Genomic DNA, 22,371 nt, shown 5'->3' with positions numbered 1-22,371 from the left:
TGCAGAAAGAAAGCCTGGTTTCGATAAGGGTCAAGGACTGCTGACCTTGCATGACTCTGCACCCCCCCTATTATCCTCTATATACAACTGAGGGTATAAAAGCTCCTTTTATAAATAAAGTTACAGGCCTTGCTCATCAGGCTTGGTCTCCCCATGTCATTCTTTTTTTCTTTTTCTCTCTTTTTCTCTCTCTGTTCTTCTTTCAGGATGACTACTTGGAACACAGGGGCTCTCTGAGTTCACTTGTTTGCCTGGGCTTCTGAGACCTGATCGGGAAGGTGCTCTGTGTCTTCACTGTGGAAAGGGCGTCCTGCGTCCTCACCCCACTGAGAGGGTGCCTGCGGCCTCCATGAACAGAGCAAGTTCTGTATGAGGAGCTTTATTGCCTTTTTGTGTAAACCAAGGAAGATCAAACCTCTTTCTCTCACCTTTTACTTTCCTTATCGCTGACGCCGTCCTCCTGAGGGAATCCCTGGATCCTACTAGGGCTGGACCCCTGTAAAGAAGCTCTTTAGTTCTTCTTGATTTCTGCCATGAAGGGTGGTGTGAGCCATTAGTTAAAGGCTTTAGCATAGTCAATGAAGCAGAAGTAGATGTTTTTTTCTGGAATTCTCTTGCTTTATCTATGATCCAATTGATGTTGACAATTTGATCTCTGGCTCTTCTGCCTATTCTAAATCCAGCTTGTACATCTGAAGTTCTCAGTTCACATACTGTTGAAGCCTAGCTTGAAGGATTTTGAGCATTACTTTGCTAGTATGTGAAATGAGTGCAATTGTGCAATAGTTTGAACATTCTTTGGCACTGCCCTTTGGGATTGGTTGTACACACATACATTTTATTTCATATTCTTTTCTAGTGGAATTTATTACAAGATATTGAATATAGTTCTGTATGCTGTATAGTAGGACCTTGTTGTTTATCTAGTTTGAAACTCATACTTTATCCTCCAAATTTATCCCTCCACCCCATCCCCCTTTGGTAACCATGTTTATTTACTATGTCTTTGAGTCTCTTTCTATTTTATAAATTCACTTGTATCGCATTTTTACATTTAACATATAAGTTATATCATATGTTATTTTTCTTTGAATTACTTCATTAGTATGATAATCTCTAGGTCCATTCATGTTGCTGCAAATGGCATTATTTCATTACTTTTAATGGCTGAAAAGTATTCCTCTGTGTGTGTGTGTGTGTGTGTGTGTGTGTATGTGTGTGTGTGTATGTATACTACATCTTTATCCATTCATATGTTGATGAACATTTAGGTTCCTTCCATATCTTGGCTATTTTAAATAGTGCTGAAATAAACATTATGGTGCATGTATCTTTATGAATTAGACTTTTTTTCTGGATATATGCCCATAGATGGAATTGTTGGATCATATGACAACCGTAGCTGTAGTTTTTAAAGAAACATTCATAACTTCTCTATTGTCGCCTCATCAATTTACATACTACCAGCAGTGTAGGAGGGTTCCCTTTTCTCCATACCTTCTCCAGCATTTATCATTTGTAGATTTTTTGATGGTAGATGCTCTAACCTGTATGAGGTGACACTTCATTGCATGATCTTGCTGGTGAGAGTACCCTAGATTGCAGGTTATTTCCTTTCAGGACTTGAATATATTTTGTCACTCACTCTGGCCTGCAGTGTTTCTGTAGAGAAATTAGTTGAACTAAGTCTTTTTCTCTTGCTGCTTTTAGAATCTTCTCTTTATCTTTCACTCTTGCCATTTTAATTATAATATGTCTTAATGTAGGTTTGTTTGGGTTCATCTTATTTGGGACCCTCTGTTCTTCCTGTACTTATATATCTGTTTCCTTCCTTAGTTTGGGGAATTTTTCAGCTATAATTTTTTCAGATACATTTTCGATCCTCTTTTTCTCTTTCTTCTCTTAGGATTCCTATTATGAGTATATTGTCTCAGTTTATATTGTGCCATAGAGCTCATATATTGCTTTCATTTGCTTTTCTGTCTGCTCTTCTTATTGGATGATTTCCATATTCTGTCTTTCAGATCACTTACTCATTCTTCTGCATTATTTAGTTATTTATTGCTTTTAACTTGACTTTTATCTTGGCAAATGAACCTTCTAATTGGTTCCTCTTTATAGTTTCTAGTTCCTTGTTACAGTGATCCACATTTCTATCAAAAGTCTTTCTTAATTCCTTCAATATTTTAATTATCTCCTTTTTGAACTCAGAATCTGGTAGACTGGAGAGATCTGTTTCATTGTTCTTTCAGGGAATGTCACTTATTCTTTTAGTTGGGAGTGGTTCCTCTTCTTCATTTTAGTTTTATTTCTCTGACTATGAATTTGGGAGAAACAATTATCTACTGTGGTCTTGAAGGGCTGTTTTTATATGAAAGTGTCCCTGTGTAGCCTGTGTGAGCCTGATACTTTTGTTATGAGGGCTGTTTTTAGTATGGTTGTCTTCCATATCTTTCCTCGGTGTGTGCTGGTCATTATCCCCATGATAGGGGTTCCAGTTGGTATTGTGGTGACAAGGGACTGCTCTGGAGGTTGGGTGGGGCCTCCTCTTTGCTCTGTGGTTGTAATAGCCCTGTGGGGGGCAGAGTCTGTTCCCATTGTTGGAGGAGAAGCCCCCACATCCATTTCTGAGCTGCAGTGTAATGCTGGCTGGACTGGAATACTTTTGCTGGGAGAGGAGTGCCTAAGTACCCCTTCACAGGAGCTGTCCACCTTGAGGTGTTCTCTTTGGTGTCACCTGTTACCCGTTTTGTGGGCTCACAAAGTACACTGTTGTTGGCATTACTCTCTTATCTGCCTCAACCTGACAGTGCAATCAGTTACCCTGGACATCCTTCAGGGGTTGTGCTCACAAAGCCACTGGTGCGTATTCACCAGTGCACATCTGCTGAAGTCCAGCACTGGGACCTGACGTATTCATGCATCTGGAGCTACAGAATCAGCCCAGACCCAGCCCTGTCTCTGCATGTGCGTGCCTGTAAAGCCTGCAGCTGCTCACGCCATACCGACCCCAGTCTCAGGAGCATCAGTGATCTGCTTGGATGTCCCCTAGGCACTGAGCTCGCAAAGACCTCTGTGGTATAAACCTGCCAAACAACACAGCTGTGCAGACACACACAACTTCAGGAGCAGACATCCCTGGGTCTCTCCACTGAAGTCCCAGTTTCAGCACCCAGCCCCTTTGTGCGTCAGCAGATCTATGTCTCAGTCTGGGGAGTGCAATGAGGTGCCTACGACCATCTATGCTGGTCTCTTTCTGTTCTGCCTGCCTCAAGCCAGTTGCTACACTCTCTTCTGAATCTTCAAAGCACTCTCTTTATCCCAGCTGATCTGGCCAGTGAAGGCAGTTTCTAGGAGACATTCCTCTTTCACAGCTCCCTCCCAGGGGTGCAGGTCCTTTCCCCATTTTTCTTTCTTTTGTTCTGCTTGGTTATGTGGTGATCCTTCCTGCAGCTTCAGTTGTATGAGATCTGCTGGTGTTCAGTAGGTATTCTGTGAGAACGGTTCCATTTGTAGATGTATTTTTGATTTATCTATGGGAAGAAGTGAGCTCTATGTTCTATTCATCACTTTCATCTGTCTCTCCTATACAAATTTTTATTTCATCAATTTCTTTTTTTTCTTTACAGTCTTTTCCTCTTCTGACTTTGTACCCTGGGTGGCTCAGGCTCTGTATACCAATCTTACGACTTTGCAAGCTATCTTCATTCTTGGAAAAACTCAATGGAAGTTGTTCCAACTCAGTTCACAAGGACATTCTTTTGGTTCCAAACACCAGGATATCTAGTGTCTTCTCACATGAGATGGCTAAGGCAGTCATCTTACAGCCATTCCTTGCTTCAAAGTATATATTAATGTCAGTCACTTGTTTAAGCCCGTCTAATCACTCATTTCAAGTGAAGGCAAAGGCAACCCACTCCAGTACTCTTGCCTGGAAAATCCCATGAACGGAGGAGCCTGGTAGGCTGCAGTCCATGGGGTTGCTAAGAGTCGGACACAACTGAGCAACTTTACTTTCACTTTTCACTTTCATGCATTGGAGAAGGAAATGGCAACCCTCTCCACTGTTCTTGCCTGGAGAATCCCAGGGACAGGGAAGCCTGGTGGGCTGTCGTCTATGGTGTCGCACAGAGTAGGACACAACTGAAGTGACTTAGCAGAAGCAATCACTCATTTAAATAAGATACAATGTTAGCCCCTGGCCATTTGGATTTACAAAATAGAGAAAAGTGGTGTAGTGAGAAAGTCTTGGATTCCTAACATTTCTGGGAGAATGCTTAAAAAGTGGGTGTCAGAAAGGATAAAGGGACCAAAAGGGCCAGAAAACTGACTCTCAGATGAAGGAAAGTGGTGGGCTGTCTCATATTGAAGATGAGACAATAGAGCAGTACATGTGATGAGGAATCAGCTGGAGAATAAGAAAGGAGTGAGCGCAATGATCCTGGCCACTCAAAGAGAAGAGCAGACTAAACCCAGAGTAAACAGAAGAATGGAAATAAAGAGCAAAAATCAATGAAAGAAAAAGCAAACAATAAAGAAAAATCAATAAATCTACAAATTGGTTATAAACATTAATAAAATTGATACATTTCTCTGCCTTCCCCCCACCCCCACCGGCATGATAGAACAGGGCAAACTCACACAAATAACCTATATCAGAAATAAAAGAAGTGACAGGTCCTACAGAACTGAGAGAATAAGAGGAAGTTATAAACAATTTTGTGATATATTAGTATATTATTTTGAATATTATATTATTTTGGTAATTTAGGGAAAATTGGACAGCTTGTAAAAATAGAAAATCTGAATATACCTATATTTATGAAAAATTAAATGTATAATAACAAAACAAAAAAAAGAAATGTCAGATCCAGATATTTCCTGTAGAAGTCTATCAAATATTTTAGGAATAAATAAAATATTCAGTTCAGTTCAGTTCAGTAACTTAGTCATGTCAGACTCTTTCCGACCGCATGAATTGCATCATGCCAGGCCTCCCTGTCCATCACCAACTCCTGGAGTTCACTCAAACTCACGCCCATCGAGTCAGTGATGCCATCCAGCCATCTAATCCTCTGTCGTCCCCTTCTCCTCCTGCCCCCAATCCCTCCCAGCATCAGAGTCTTTCCCAATGAGTCAACTCTTCGCATGAGGTGGCCAAAGTACTGGAGTTTCAGCTTTAGCATCATTCCCTCCAAAGAAATCCCAGGGCTGATCTCCTTCAGAGTGGACTGGTTGGATCTCCTTTCAGTCCAAGGGCTCTCAAGAGTCTTCTCCAACACCACAGTTCAAAAGCATCAATTCTTCGGCGCTCAGCTTTCTTCACAGTCCAACTCTCACATCCATACATGACCACTGGAGAAACCATAGCCTTGACTAGAAGGATCTACGTTTTCCAAAAATAAAGCAGTAAGGAATGCTTTCTAATATGCTTATGAGGCAAGCAAAACCAAGATATAAAAACCTGATAAGGATATTGTAAGAAAGAAAATTATAAGATACATATCTATAATGAACATTGATACAATATTCTTATCAAAATATTAGCTCTCAGTTCAGTTCAGTTCAGTCACTCAGTCGTGTCTGACTCTTTGCGACCCCATGAATCACAGCACGCCAGGCCTCCCTGTCCATCACCAACTCCCGGAGTTCACTCAGACTCACGTCCATCAAGTCAGTGATGCCATCCAGCCATCTCATCCTCTGTTGTCCCCTTCTCCTCCTGCCCCCAATCCCTCCTAGCATCAGAGTATTTTCCAATGAGTCAACTCTTCACATGAGGTGGCCAAAGTACTGGAGTTTCAGCTTCAGCATCATTTTTTCCAAAGAAATCCCAGGGCTGATCTCCTTCAGAATGGACTGGTTTGATTTCCTTGCAATCCAAGGGACTCTCAAGAGTCTTCTCCAACACCACAGTTCAAAAGCATCAATTCTTCAGTGCTCAGCTTTCTTCACAGTGCAACTCTCACATCCATACATGATCACTGGAAAAACCATAGCCTTGACTAGACGGACCTTTGTTGGCAAAGTAATGTCTCTGCTTTTCAATATGCTATCTAGGTTGGTCATAACTTTCCTTCCAAGAGTAAGTGTCTTAATTTCATTGCTGCAATCACCATTTGCAGTGATTTTGGAGCCCCAATAAATAAAGTCTGACACGGTTTCTACTGTTTCCTCATCTATTTCCCATGAAGTGATGGGACCAGATGCCATGATCTTCATTTTCTGAATGTTGAGCTTTAAGCCACCTTTTTTCACTCTCCTCTTTCACTTTCATCAAGAGGCTTTTGAGTGCCTCTTCACTTTCTGCCATAAGGGTGGTGTCATCTGCATATCTGAGGTTATTGATATTTCTCCTGGCAATCTTGATTCCAGATTGTGCTTCTTCCAGCCCAGAGTTTCTCATGATGTACTCTGCATAGAAGGTAAATAAGCAGGGTGACCATATACAGCCTTGACGTACTCCTTTTCCTATTTGGAACCAGTCTGTTGTTCAATGTCCAGTTCTAACTGTTGCTTCCTGACCTGCATATAGGTTTCTTAAGAGGAGGGTCAGGTGGTCTGGTATTCCCATTTCTTTCAGAATTTTCCACAGTTTATTGTGGAAATAATAATTTCCACATAATAATAATAATAATTATTATTATATAATATATAATATTAATATATTATATTATATTATTATATATAATATATATTAATATTATATTATATATATTAATATATAATAATAATAATAATAAAAAACATAAAAAAAATAATCCACACAGTTATAGGCTTTGGCATAGTCTATAAAGCAGAAATAGGTGTTTTTCTGGAACTCTCTTTTCTTTTTTGATGACCCAGCGGATGCTGGCAATTTGATCTCTGGTTCCTCTGCCTTTTCTAAAACCAGCTTGAACATCTGGAATTTCATGGTTCACGTATCGCTGAAGCCGGTTTTGGAGATTTTTGAGCATTACTTTACTAGCGTGTGAGAGGAGTGCAATTGTGTGGTAGTTTGAGCATTCTTTGGCATTGCCTTTCTTTGGGATTGGAATGAAAATGGGCCGTTTCCAGTCCTGTGGCCACTGCTGAGTTTTCCAAATTTGCTGGCATATTGAGTGCAGCACTTTCACAGCATCATCTTTCAGGATTTGAAATAGCTCAACTGGAATTCCATCACCTCCACTAACTTTGTTCATAGTGATGCTTTCTAAGGCCCAGTTGACTTCACATTCCAGGATGTCTGGCTCTAGGTGAGTGATCACACCATCGTGATTATCTTGGTCATGAAGATCTTTTTTGTACAGTTCTTCTGTGTATTCCTGCCACCTCTTCTTAATATCTTCTGCTTGTTAGGTCCATACCATTTCTGTCATTTATCGAGCCCATCTTTGCATGAAATGTTCCCTTGGTATCTCTAATTTTCTTGAAGAGATCTCTGGTCTTTCCCATTCTGTTGTTTTCCTCTATTTCTTTGCATTGATCGCTGAGGAAGGCTTCCTTATCTCTTCTTGCTATTCTTTGGAGATCTGCATTCAGATGCTTATATCTTTCCTTTTCTCCTTTGCTTTTCGCTTCTCTTCTTTTCACAGCTATTTGTAACAATCCTAATATTTGTCAAAATTTTATAGCCAAGGCTTTACTTCCTATGTGATAGAAATTCCCTCATGCATATATCATTAAGAATATACTGTAACTACAAAAAAGGAGAAATGATATTTTTGACAACGAATGACCATGATATTCTTTAGACTCCAGAGAAAACCGATTAAAATAAAATCTTTTTGGAAATTGCAAAACCAGTTTTTTTTACTCGTGTAATTAGGAAAAAGTTAAGTTCTTAAAATACTTCTTTGGAGCTCCAATTCTGCCTGGGAAACAAAAACAGGCCTAAGAAAAAACCTCAAGTTAACTCTTATCATGTCCTTGGGATACACAGCCTACTCTATCTAGGACTCCAGCCATAAACGAATTGGTGGAACTAAAAAAAAAAAAAAAAAATTAAAAATAAAACAAAAAGATATTTTAAATTTCAAGAGGAAAACTATGCCTATCTATCTAAAATTATTTAGGTTTCAATATATGTCTTTGTTTTTGAATAATATGAAGTTAATGAGCCCTATTTAAATTCACTTGTTTGCTAATCTAATTAAGCATGTCTTGAGTCATCAACATTATATAATACTTTTATTATGCCTAGGTTTAAGGTAAACTAAATTTGTCAACAAAAGGGTAACTTTATATATATTTATAAATAAGATGAAAACTTTTAAATAACTCTATTAAAATAACTATATTTTTAATAGAATAATCTATTATTATAATCTAAAATAATCTCTTAGCATTGGGGTAACTTAAGTTTCTGGAGTTATACTAAACTAAATAATAAAAGTTTATTAAATAGCTAGGTCATTTCCAAATGAAGTAAGATTTTAAAACATTAATCACTGAACGTTAACTTCCTCTTACAAAAATTTTTTCTTACAGATAAACTAAAAAGATTTTAAACTATTAAGAAATATATATAAAAATATAAACATATGTTTATATAAAAATAAATATATATTATAATATATAATATGATATAATAAATATATTCACCAATCTATAAAATACTAACATACAAGACACTTCATAGTTGCTAAAGAAAAATAAGATATATGCTTTTGATAAAAAGTTATAAGAAATGGCAAATAAAATGATGAATATAAAAATATAAAAAGGAGTTTATGACAAATGAAAGAAAATTTTATGACAAATGGATATAACTCATTGCCCTGAACTTTCTTCCTCTTCCTTCTTACATGTCTCAATTCATACAAATTCTTCTTTTATATGGACCACACCTCTCCAAGGTGAAACTACACAATATGTTATAATCCACCTATTAGCTCACTTTACAATAATGAGAATACCTAATTCTATAAAAACAAACAATGGCCCTATCTATATTTCTAAGCAAATTTAAACAATTTTTACATTCATTCTCTATTAAACAGATTACAGACATGCCTTATAATCCATAAACACAAGAGATAATTAAGCAAACATATTACACACTGTAACTGCAAACAAACAAACAAACAAAATTAAATAAGAGGGTATACACAGGAACACTTTTATCTTTCTTATCCAGAACAGACTTTACTAGATTCTAATACAATATAGTCTTTAAACCTATAACTATTATTAATATAATTTTATTGCTATTTTCAATTTGTAAGATTCTTAAAACAAAATAACATCAACTTGAATGCCTGTTTCACAATGCAAAACAAAAACAACATAAAAAAGACACCACTTGCCAAAAAGATTGTTTGTTCCTAAGAATATCAAAAGTGCAAAATATTCACCTTCTTTTAAGGTCTGTCTTGAAAATATAATCTTCCTTGACACATTGAACAGAGAGATTAGACAACTGCCAGGCTTCATTTCTTTTCCAAGGACAAGGTCAAATATATTTGGGTATGAGCAACATTTCATTTATCAAGTTGTTCTGCATCAGCTTTTCAATAATTTCACTTAAGAAAAAATATTTGAATGTTTGCTCCTAATCCTTTGCCCCAAATAACACAAACCACTTAAAACACAGTCAGATCCCATTTCTTTTTATATTAGAAAAAACATATATGCTGAATGAGAAAGAAATAAACCCATTATTTCAAAACCACAGCCAAATTTTCATGGTTAGTTAATGATGACAACAAGACTATAGTACCTCATGGAATTTAAGACAAACTTACTTACTGACACATCGCTTGGTTGGAACTGATAAACTCTACATTAGACAGACTATGCCACCGATACCTGGGCTTAAATGAAAAAATATTTTTTAAATGGGTACATATATCTACAAAAGCTTGTTTTAAGCCACTGACTGTCCCATCTGTTAAACATGAGGCATAAACTGTATCAACCAGAAAAACCTACCTCTAACAACATCAATGTTGTCAATTCCAAAATACCCAAACACTAAGGAGTTAAAACCAAAATTGGGTCTATTTGATTTACATATATTAAAAAGAAGAACAATAGCATTGGCTGAACAAGATGATGACTCATACCTTTGACACAGAAATGAACAAATTCATGGAAACAACATTCAAGAAGAAAGGTTTAAGTCGTCAAGAGTCAAGGTCAATTTAAAATAAAAGCTTCTCAATGTCCTCTTGGTGGACATTATCTACCAATCCCCAAACAGATCTCTAGATGATTATTTTTGGACTGAAATATTTCCTAGGAATGTTTTCATCATTATTGCTTTCCTTTCTATAACTATTGTTAATATATTTGTTTTAAATTTTTTAAAGTTACTGAAAGAAGATATTTTGACAAAAACAGTAAAAAAACACTTTGAAACATTAAAGAACACTTCCCTTCCTTTGCCCATTTGATGTCAAGATGGGTTAACTAATCTATGGAAATCTAAGAAACTAATCTTACAGGGAAAGTGATATGCTTCTATTTCTCCAGATGGATCCAACAAACTCATATGACTTCCTCTTCAGAAGATTCAACCTAAAGGGGCCCCCAACATTCAGACTAGAGACAATACAACAAAAACCTCAGGAAGAAGGAATTCCAATACAAGCCATGGTGACTTTAAAAATTTCCAAAAAGCGCTGCACTTGACATCACCGACCTTATGATCTCCCTACTTGGGGACAGATAAATACCCTTACTAATCAAGCTGAAAATCTGACTTCTCAACAGGGAATGCCTCGGAATCCTGAAAATATCTTTCTTTGCTATGCTTGCTTTGCTTGCTTTTGTTTCCCCTGCTCAGGCTGACTTGATTGATCACACTTAATTGGTTTATATACTTAACCCCCCCCTTTTATTGTAGGTTATAAAATGGACAGATATAAGACCAATCATATCCACTAATGACTCAACACATATGTCCCCTCCTTGAAACTTGGAGGGGCCCTATCATCCTGAAGAAGGAGAAAAACCAATTAATATCTCTCTAGGTTATGAAGTCCTTTCTTTGTATATGGGCCCAACAGAATTATACATAAATGTTAGCCGACAAACTTGGGCTTTCACCCTGCCTCTAAAAGAGGACTTTCGGACACTGCTTGGATTATTTACTACCCTTTCTTTGCCCATGAGCCATGTTTATATTACTAAACCTTTAGGGAAAGAATTAGGGAAAGAAAAAAGAACACTATGCAAAGGATTTACTAATAAGAACTTTAAATATATTCCTGTTCATTGGGACAAATGTCAGGCCAAATCAGGAAAATTAATGTTTACGGCTAATCATACAGTTGTTGATTGGGGACCCCATGGTATATGGTTATCTAACTGCTCAGATGATATTACAGCACTAGATATGATTATATTAATCAAATAACATAGAAGGTTACTAATACTACAATGGAGCATTACCATGACAGAGGACTTCTTGGATGGCTTGATGGTGGAGTGGCCCCACCTCATCCTCAAATTGTTCTTGATAAACAGATTGGACCTGAACAATGGGACATCTGGAAACTTGCTGCAGGCATCGAGGAACTTGGGACTTGGACTGGACATTTCACAAGGACTAATTGTAGCCTAAGCAATGTTTATTTCACTATAATCAATCATATTTTATACAAGCCTGTGTTCTACTTCCTTTTGTTGTAGCTATAGGAAACTTACAATTCAATAAGGCTTTATGTTCTACAACTTGCATAAATTGTAAATTATATACTTGTCTTAACTCCTCTATTTCCTTGTAAAATGACTGCCTTTTGATTCTTTTATTTCAACATAATCTATGGTTACCAATAAATCTCCAGCGGCCCTAGGAAGAAGGTCCCATGGCTGGACTTGCTTCCCAGTTACTTACTAAATTGCTCTGATGATCTAAACAATTCATTGGATAGCTAATTTTTGGCATTTTGAGATTAATAGCTATTTGCACCGCTGCTGCTGTCACTGGTGTTGCTTTACAAACCTCAATTCAAACACATAATTTTATTCAAAATTGGACTAAAGATCCCCATACTATGTGGGCCACTCAGTCTCAGATAGATGAGGATATTCAAGAAGTAATACAGGAACTAAAAACAGCCATCAAATGGGTTGGAGATCAATGAACAGATGTACAAAAACAGGTAATGTTAAAATGTGATTGGAATTCTACTCAATTTTGTGTTACTCCTGTTCATTTCAATAATAATGCCTACAACTAGGAACAAATCAAATTTCATTTACAAAACATACATGATAATGTCTCTCTGAATGTACAATTATTACAAAAAGAAATATTTGAAACCTTTTCTAATAATCTGCCCTCTTCCACTAATATGAAAACTTAAGCTGAACAACTAGCTAATCAATTATCTGGGCTAGAACCACACGGATGATTCCAAAGCATTACTCACAACATCGGGTCTGAAACTGTAATTTTAATGATTGTCTTGATAATTATATTTGTCATCTACCATTGCCTTCATGCAAAGATTGTTGAAACTAAACAAACTGTAATGAACAGAACTCTTTTTTACAAATATTATAAGTAAATAAGGGAGAATTGTCAGGGAATGTTTAACAGGAGGATTCCTACGTGCTGTTTCTCACGAGTCCTTTGTTTCTCTTTAAGCGAAACAGCACACTGCTCCCAGGAACTGGGGTCATTGTGTGAGTCAGGCTTGAATCTCCTTTAGTAAACATTCTCTTTACAACAAAACTGCTTAGTCTCAATCCCCTTTCTTGAGATATGGATTGTCTCCTGACCATCATCATCCCTGTTCCCTTGGTAACGGTTACTGTACATTTGGTTTTCTGATCTTTATCATTGACAAAAGAAACTTCTTGTACTACAGCCTATATATACTCACAGAAAAATCATTAAAGCACCTTTGCTCCATCAGAGCTTGGGTCCCCGTGTCTGTCTTTCTTTCTTTCTCTCTCTCTCTCTTTGGCTGATTTTTTGGAGCACAGAGACCCATCTTGCTCACTCTCCTACCTGGGCTTATAAGACTCTCCTGAGAAGGTGCCCTGTGCCTTCACCCTCCTCGAGAGGGCGCCTGGTGCCTTCGTGAGAGACGCAAGTCCTGTGTCAAGGACTTTATTGGTTTTCTGCATAAACCAGGGAGTATCAGCCTCTTTCTCTCTTTCACTTTCTTATCATCGCCTCTGGACCTCCAGGTCCAGATCTATTAAAGGACCCCAACAGCCAGTAATCACTTCCTTATATGTGCTCCACAGTCTGGACTGCTCAGAGATGTTCACAGAGTTATCCAGAGAAGAGAAGAGGGAGGAGGGAGACAGAGGTGGCCAGGAGGATAAAGGGGGGAATAAAAAGGAGAGAGACAGATCCAGCCAGTAATCAGTTTCCTAAGGGTTCTCCACTGTCTGGAACACACAAAGAGATTCACAAAGTTGGGTAGAGAAGAGAAGGGGGAGGGAGGAGATAGAGGCGACCTGGTGGAGAAAAAGGAGAGTCCAAAGGGGGAGAGAGCAGTCAAGCCAGTAATCTCGCTCCCAAGTAAAAATGGGTACTAAAGATAGTGTTCTTAAAAGTACAAAATTGATAACAAATACCAAAAAGCAAAGATTAAAAATCTAGAGTAGAGGTTGGATTTTCAAAAATGCAATATTAAAGAAAAAAACAAAACAAAACAAAGTCACAAAAATTACTATATATATATATATGAAATTTGCTTTAAAAAATAGGGTCTCTCTCTCTTTTTTTTTTTTTTTGCAAAGTAATAGTAGGTTATAAAAATGAAAATTAAAGGAGTAATAGAGGACTTAAAAATTAAAAAAAAAAAGAATGATAGTAAAAATAGTAAAAACATATCTAGGACTTTCTCTGGTGTTGTTGTGGGGTCAGTTCATTTTTGGATAATTCCTTGATCTGGCTTATATTTCTCAAGATCTATAGGCCCCTTCCTATGTAGTCGGTACTAACTACAGGGTTTTAATCTATTGCACCTGTCATTTCCAAGGAGGTTCCCTCTGTTTTAGCTTCTTCAGTTTGCTGGTCTCTTCAGTGTCTAATTTATGCCCTGACAGAAGGGGGCAGTGGTGGACACTTTTTTAGGCTCTCTTGTTCAGTCGTTCTGTGGGGAGGGAGGGATGTTGCAAACAAATAACACTGGCATGTTCTTGCAGTGTCTTGGCCACACTGGGTTTGCCCCCACTCACGGCATGTATGCTTTCCCTGTCAACACTGCTTAGGCTTTAGGTTGCTCTGCTGGGAACTGTCTGAGGCCAGCCCTGGGTTGTATGCACTTCCCAGGTCTAAGCCTCTCAGGTTCAGGCACTCGGGTAGTCCTCAGAGGCGCAGACTCAGTTGGGCCTGTGTTTTGGTGCCCTTCCCAAGTCCGAGCAGCTCAGGTGACCAGGTATTTGGTGAGTGTGGTCGCTGCAACTTATCGCCTCCCCCATCCCTGCCACTCGGTTTTATGGGTGTACAACTGGCGCACCTTCTCAGGCGGATGTTGACCTTCCAGAATCCCAAGAAGTCTTAGTTAGCAACAAAGCCTGCTTGCAGTTTGGTAGATAATGCCTCTCTGGGGCCGCAATTGCCCGCTTCCAGCTCTGGCTGCCTGTCACCGGAAGGGGATGGTCTGCAGCCGGCTATCTCTGCTCAGTCCTTTGTTCTGTGAGCGGGCCTGGTGGTGTCTTAGGTTAGGGCTTTTCATGTGGTAGCTATCCCATAGTCTGGTTTGCTAGCCCAAGTTAGTTCCTTCAGATTGCCCTCAGGGCATTCAGGCCTGGTCCTTACTCCAAGCAATGCAGCCCGTGCCTCTTTGCCCAGCCCCTGTTTGCTAGTAGTGGATGCAGACGTCTGGGCTGCTTCTCTGCTGGGGGAGTTACCACTGGGCACGTAATCTATGGGTTTTAATTATTTATTTATTTTTCCTTCCAGTTATGTTGCCCTCTGTGGTTCCAAGGCTCACCACAGACTCAGCAGTGAGAGTGTTTCCTGGTGTTTGGAAACCTCTTTTTTAAGACTCCCTTTCCAGGACAGAGCTCCGTCCCTACCTCTTTTGTCTCTCTTTTAGTCTTTTATATTTTTTCCTACCTCCTTTTGAAGACAATGGGCTGCTTTTCTAGGTGCCTGATGTCCTCTGCCGGCATTCAGAAGTTGTTTCATGGAATTTACTTAGCGTTCAATGTTCTTTTGATAAATTTGTGGGCGAGAAAGTGATTTCCCCGTCCTATTCCTCTGCCATCTTAGGACCGTCTCTGCCCTTGATTCTTATTCGTTGTTGTCCCTTTGACCCACTGCTGACTGGTCTGCCTCTGTCTTTCTGCCCCTTTGAATTCTGTGTGTTTCTCCCATCAGATTTAGTGCTTACTGAGGGAGGTATCCATGTATTCCCATCAGAGTAGGAACACCTGACTATGGATGAAGGTAATTTCTCCTTGTCAGACCTCTAGTCATATCTTTCTCACTTTATCAAGGTCTCCTGGAAGGCAGGAACCATGTCAGAACAGCAGAGTAGGATTCCCCGGGAGGCCGTCTTCTGCTTGGTAACCATGTTTCCCATTGCACAGAGGCTCCCAGGGCATTGTAACCACACCCACATCACAAGTGGGAAACACCTGATGGTTCTTCTCCCATCCCACCTGTACTGTGCTTCCTTATCAAAGGAAGGATACCTTTGAATGTGGGTTTCTGTCTCTCCGTCATGCTGGGAGCCACTGATCTCTTAGACATTGCCCAAAGGCTAAGGGAAGAATAGGATGGGGTCTCCAGGTGGGGTTGAAGACTTTATGACTGGACAATGCCCCGCTTCAGCAGTCGGAGGGCCCCATCCCGGATCTGCTTGGTCTTCATGCCGTAGATGAGGGGATTGAGCATGGGCGGCATGACAAGGTAGAGGTCAGCCAAGAGAATGTGGATGTGCCGGGGCACATGCTGACCAAAGCGCTGAGTGTAGAACGAGAAGAGTCCCGGTGTATAGAACAGAAGGATGACGCCCAGATGGGAGCCACAAGTGCCGAAGGTCTTAGCCCTTGCCTCCTTGGAGGAGAGGCCTAGCACTGCCCGGAGGATGAGTGCATAGGATATAGCAATGCAGATGGAGTCAGTACCCACCACCAATGTGGCAGCCATGATGCCATAGATGTTGTTTGGCTGTGTGCCCCCACATGCCAGCTTCACCACAGCCATGTGCTCACAGTAGGAGTGGGCCACCACTCGGCCACAGTAGCTCAGTCTTGCCAGTAAGCAGGTGAGCGGGGTCATGAGTCCCAAGCCACGAAACACAGCAGCAGCCCCCAACTTGCCCACAGCCTCTGGGGGCAGCAATAACCCATAATGCAGGGGCCGGCAGATGGCCAAGTAGCGGTCAAAGGCCATTGCTAGCAGGAGGCCAGATTCTACAGCTGAGAAGCCATGGATGAAGAACATCTGGGTGGCACAGCCCCCAAAGGTGATCTCAGCAGTGTTTGCCCAAAAGAGTGCAAGGAGCTTGGGCACAGTGGAGGTGCAGAGCACCAGATCGATGATGGACAGCATGCATAGGAACAGGTACATGGGCTGGTGCAGCTCAGGCTCCGAGTACACCACCAGCAGCACAGCCATGTTGCTGAGTACTGCCAGGGTGTACATGGAGCAGAATGGAAATGCAATCCAAAAGTGAGAGGCCTCAAGGCCAGGAATTCCCATGAGCAGGAAGGAGGTTGGATTCTGCTGGCTGTGGTTTGTGAATTTCATGGCTAAGTCAAAGTAGGGTAGGTAGAGAAATTATTGTCTTGATCTGAACTCTAGGAAGTGCTGAGAGATGAAGCATTTGGGATGCATCCTTATGCTGTGGCTGAAACAGAAATGGCAGCAGGAAATATTTGAGTTAGATATCATGAAAAATATTCAGTATGAGATTATAGAGTGCTGGGAAATGATGCAAGGCAAGAGGTGAAGTTATCATGATCATTCAAAGGAGCCCTTTCCTCTTATTGTCTGATTTGATAATGTCTATCTTAGAGGGTGAAGGGTGAGTGGAATGGGTGCAGAACCCTCTTCATGGTGAAGATGAGCAGCTACAAACTCTTACAGCTTTCTTTCTTTTCCTGCCTGTGGATCATCTTCTGCCTATACTCTGTCTATATCCATCTACTTACTGAGTCATCTGCCTGGGTGACAATATAAGGGTAATGTCATGGTCAAATGAATCAGATGTGGTTACTTTTCAAGATGGGAAGATCAGGACTGAAGGGAAGAAAAGGGAAGGCAAGGAAATCTTGGGTGGATTTTTCCATCCATCGAGCCTATGATTACTCACAGATAAGGCTCAAAAATCTGGGTTGAGGGGATTTCCCTTGAAGCCCAGTGGTTAAGACTCCATTCTTCCAGTGTAGGAGGTACAGGTTTGATCTCTGATCAGGGAACTAAGATCTCACATTCTGTGTGGCACCACCAAATTTTTTTTTTTTTTTTTTTACAAATTAAAAAAAATCTCTGTTCAGATCAGGCACAGTGAAACACATGTTGAGGGGCTGGGTCTCTTGTACACTGTTAAAGCCACAACACTGCCTGAGTAATGTCAGTACTGGGATCCTGTGCTTGCCTTAGGTGTCCTGTATGGATGCTGCTAGAAAACAGGTGAAATCATGCAGAATTTGTCAGTGGTAGATGTCAGGTGATTCGGCCATAATGGATGATCTAATATAGTTACTGAGGGACAATTGCAGACAAAGTATAGTCTCTCATAAAAATCAAAATTACATGGGAAAAAAAGAGGGGATGAGAAGCGAATTTTAATCACTAGAATAATAGACTCATTCACCGTAAGCAAATAGAGAGACCAAGGTTGGTCTAATGATAGTACTGACCTCCTACACATCTCCTCCCTATCTCTGTCCACTACTCACAGTCTCTGTATCCCCTGATCTTCTCTCTCACATGTGCCTTCTCATTTCTCTCTTAGCCACTAGTCAGCCAGTAACTGAGACTCTGAGAAACAGGGGAGATTAAATTTAAAAATTCAAGAAGGAGAGACACTAGATGGAGAGGAGATAAGGATGAAAAGAAGAGAAGACTGAGAATAAGAATCAGAAATGGACAAAAGAGAGAGTAGAAAAGAGGGGAGAGAGACAAAGCTACCTGTCATGCCCTCATTTCTAAGATAACAGGATGTGACTATGTTCTGGTTGCTAGTTGGGACAGAGAGTGTGAAACTGATTGGATCCTCTGGAGGTAGCCCATATGTATCCCTGACCTTAAATGGCAATATTCCTTGTAATCTCTTGCATCAGCTGTCCAAACCCAGAGACAAAATGGCAAGAAGAAAAAGGGTGACGTCTTCCAGTGTGATCTGGGGGAAGGAACCCTGGACCAGGATGCCTGATTTTCCATACCTGTGCCAACTGTGGCTGTTACTGTGATAATGAATGAATCACACTGTCTCCTTCTGCCTCCTCCTCCTTTCCTCCATGTATTCCCTACTTTCTCTTCTGTGCTATCTTCTTTCCCAAGTTTTCACCATCCATCTTGGACCCAAGCAGATCTAGAAGGGATTTAATTTGGGTGGTGGCTGAAGGGTCAGGGACAGAGAAATATCTGGGTGGGGGCATTTCATGAAATGGTATATGTAAAACTGTCCCATGCTATGAATGGGAATACTGTGTGTTTGGCTGAGTGTGTGATTGTGTGTGTCTGTATATGTTGTGCAAAGCACATGTGCAAGGCTGTATTCAGAAGACATAGGTCCATATAGCTAGGTAAGACTTTGTTTTTGGAGTGTGCTTGCTTCAGTGCCTTTTCTTTGGTGTGGAGGCAATTGAGAGTTGAAAAATCCAGGTTTAAGTGGAGCAATCTTGTTTTCTTTCCTTTCCATGTTTTCCTTCCCCCACTCAGTCTTTTAAAAATTGAATCAAATTTCCTCAGTTCCTAAGCAGCCACTGTAAAGTGTGCCACTTTTACTGTTTACTAAGACGGGGGGCTGACTGTGACTCAGACCATGAACTCCTTATTGCCAAATTCAGACTTAAATTGAAGAAAGTGGAGAAAACCACTAGACCATTCAGGTATGACCTAAATAAAGTCCCTTATGACTATACAGTGGAAGTGAGAAATAGATTTAAGGGACTAGATATGATAGCCAGAGTGCCTGATGAACTATGGACAGAGGTTCGTGACATTGTACAGGAGATAGGAGTCAAGACCATCCCCAAGAAAAAGAAATGCAAAAAGCAAAATGGCTGTCTGAGGAGGCCTTACAAATAGCTGTGAAAAGAAGGGAAGTGAAAAGCAAAGGAGAAAAGGAAAGATATACCCATTTAAATGCAGAGCTCCAAATAATAGCAAGGAGAGATAAGAAAGCCTTCCTCAGTGATCAATGCAAAGAAATAGAGGGAAAAAATAGAATGGGAAAGACTAGAGATCTCTTCAAGAAAATTAGAGATACCAAGGGAACATTTCATGCAAAGATGGGCTCAATAAAGGAGAGAAATGGTATGGACCTAACAGAAGCAGAAGATATTAAGAAGAGGTGGTGTACACAGAACTGTACAAAAAAGATTTTCACGACCCAGATAATCACGATGGTGTGATCACTCACCTAGAGCCAGATATCCTGGAATGTGAAGTCAGGTGGGCCTTAGAAAGCATCACTATGAACAAAGCTAGTGGAGGTGATGGAATTCCAGTGGAGCTATTTCAAATCCTGAAAGATGATGTTGTGAAAGTGCTGCGCTCAATATGCCAGCAAAATTGGAAAACTCAGCAGTGGCCACAGGACTGGAAAAGGCCCATTTTCATTCCAATCCCAAAGAAAGGCAATGCCAAAGAATGCTCAAACTACCACACAATTGCACTCATCTCACACGCTAGTAAAGTGATGCTTAAAATTCTGTAAGCCAGGCTTCAGCAATACGTGAACTGTGAAATTCCAGATGTTCAAGCTGGGTTTAGAAAAGGCAGAGGAACCAGGGATCAAATTGCCAACATCTTCTGGATCATTGAAAAAGCAAGAGAGTTCCAGAAAAATATATATTTCTGCTTTTTTGAGTATGCCAAAGGCTTTGACTGTGTGGATCACAATAAATCGTGGAAAATTCTGAAAGAGATGGGAATATCAGACCACCTGACCTGCCTCTTGAGAAACCTATATGCAGATCAAAAGCAACAGTTAGAACTGGATATGGAGCAACAGACTGGTTCCAAATAGGAAAAGGAGTACATCAAGGCTGTATATTGTCACCCTGCTTATTTAACTTATATGCAGAGTACATCATGAGAAACACTGGGCTGGAGGAAGCACAAGCTGGAATGAAAATTGCCGGGAGAAATATCAATAACCTCAGATATGCAGATGACACCACCCTTATGGCAGAAAGTGAAGAAGAAATAAAGAGCCTCTTGATGAAAGTTAAAGAGGAGAGTGAAAAAGTTGGCATAAAGCTCAACATTCAGAAAACGAAGATCATGGCATCTGGTCCCATCACTTCATGGCAAATAGATGGGGAAACAGTGGAAACAGTGGCTGACTTTATTTTTGGGGGCTCCAAAGTCACTTCAGGTGGTGATTGCAGCCATGAAATAAAAGACGCTTACTCCTTGGAAGAAAAGTTATGACCAACCTAGATAGCATATTAAAAAGCAGAGACATTACTTTGTCAACAAAGGTCAGTCTAGTCAAGGCTATGGTTTTTTGAGTAGTCATGTATGGATGTGAGAGTTGGAGTATAAAGAAAGCTGAGCACTGAAGAATTGATGCTTTTGAACTGTGGTGTTGGATAAGACTGTTGAGAGTCTCTTGGACTGCAAGGAGATCCAACCAGTCCATCCTAAAGGAGATGAGTCCTGGGTGTTCATTGGAAGGACTGATGCTGAAGCTGAAACTCCAATACTCTGGCCACCTGATGTGAAGAGCTGACTCGTTTGAAAAGACCCTGATGCTGGGAAAGATTGAGTGCAGGAGGAGAAGGGGACAACAGAAGATGAGATGATTGGATGGCATCACCAACTCAGTGGACATGGGTTTGGGTGGACTCTGGGAGTTGGTGATGGACAGGGAGGCCTGGCATGCTGCAGTTCATGGGCTTGCAAAGAGTCGGACACGACTGAGCGACTGAACTGAACTGAAAGCAGCAAGAGCTCATCTGAATGCTGATGATGGTAACCCACTTTCTGCCTTGCATCATTTCCTAAATTCCTGCAATCTTCCCCTCTTGGTTTTCATGGGATCTAACTCAAATATTAATGAGAAGACCAGAAAGTGAGGATCCAAAAGCCCTTACCTTCACCTTGACCTCTTTCCTGGAATCTGAGCATTTATTTTGCTTAACAAAAAATATTCCAACTTCATTTTTCCTACTATGTAAATGGGTACTCAACAACAACAAAATGCCCCTAACCTCTCTTTATTCCTAATTATCTTCGTATTTGGGGTGAGAAAGCCTTTACTTAAAAATATACAAGAATAGAAGCTAAAGTTTCAGGAACAAGGCTGTCTTACAAGGAAAAGAGCAAGTTCTCTGTCACTAGAGGTGCTCATAAGCACCTGGAAGTTCCCTGCCAAGCTGTGTGATCTGTCGTCACCTAACCTCTCTCCACCTGCTTTCTTATCTGTGACCCAAAGGGGATGATTCCTATGTCAGGGACTACTAGGAGGAATCATTATGGGAGACACATATCTGAAGAGCAATAAGACCACGTGGCACAGAATGATGATCAAAAGGTGTGATGATTCCTAAGCCTTTTTGTATGAAGTGGAGAATACCTCAGGAGAAAATTATCTTAGTAGCTGTCTGGTCTTTGATTTGCTGAGTACTGTGCCTATTGTAGGAATGAACACACAGGCTTACCGGGTCTGGGGTAGGGAGTGGCAGTGGAGCCTCAGGTCCTGCAGGGCTTGGAGTGTGGGGAGCAAAAGAGCTGGAGTATTTATCTTGTTATTAGGGCCTTAGCTGAGAGTGAAAAATTCCCTGGGGATGAAGGCACTAAAAAGACCTCTGGGATGCTGCAAAGAGTCAGAAAATTGAAGTTAGGAAATGTAGACTTTGATGGAGTAGGAGGGAAGGATAGGACACCAAAGAAGATCTACCCTGCAAGTTCAGTGTGGGTAGGAGAGGATTAGGTGGAGAGACCCCTGAGCACAAGTAATCCTAAGGGTTTTTGGCACAGGAATGCATTTAAGGATATATATATCCTTAAATGCATTCCTGTGCCAAATATATATATATATATATATATATATATATATATATATATGTATGTATATATATATATATAAAACTAATATTGTTTTCCCTCCTGGTCCCTTCCATCTGTTCCAAATCCAATTTGTTTATCAGTGGTTTTTTTTTTTTTTGCAGGGGTTGGGGGTAGGGTGGTGGAGCAAGCTACTCCTCTGAATGTCATTTCTTTATAAAATGAGGAGGCAATGAATAGTAAATGAGATGATATATTCAGGGCATAGAACATTTTGCTTG

The 22,371-nt window shown here is 40.2% G+C and overlaps 1 protein-coding gene across 1 annotated transcript; it reads right to left on the bottom strand.

Annotated features, from left to right (window-relative positions):
* Positions 1-15,706: 15,706 nt before the first annotated feature.
* Positions 15,707-16,737, bottom strand: LOC129628906 (olfactory receptor 52P1-like). Its single transcript, XM_055548528.1, has one exon. It carries the CDS (start codon positions 16,652-16,654, stop codon positions 15,707-15,709), a length of 948 nt encoding a protein of 315 aa, XP_055404503.1. The 5' UTR covers positions 16,655-16,737.
* Between the last annotated feature and the right edge of the window lie 5,634 nt (positions 16,738-22,371).

Source organism: Bubalus kerabau, chromosome 15 (assembly GCF_029407905.1).
Source record: "Bubalus kerabau isolate K-KA32 ecotype Philippines breed swamp buffalo chromosome 15, PCC_UOA_SB_1v2, whole genome shotgun sequence".
Taxonomy (NCBI): Eukaryota; Metazoa; Chordata; class Mammalia; order Artiodactyla; family Bovidae; genus Bubalus; species Bubalus kerabau.
Note: the sequence above shows the minus strand (reverse complement) of the source record. Positions and strands in the feature narration are given on the sequence as shown.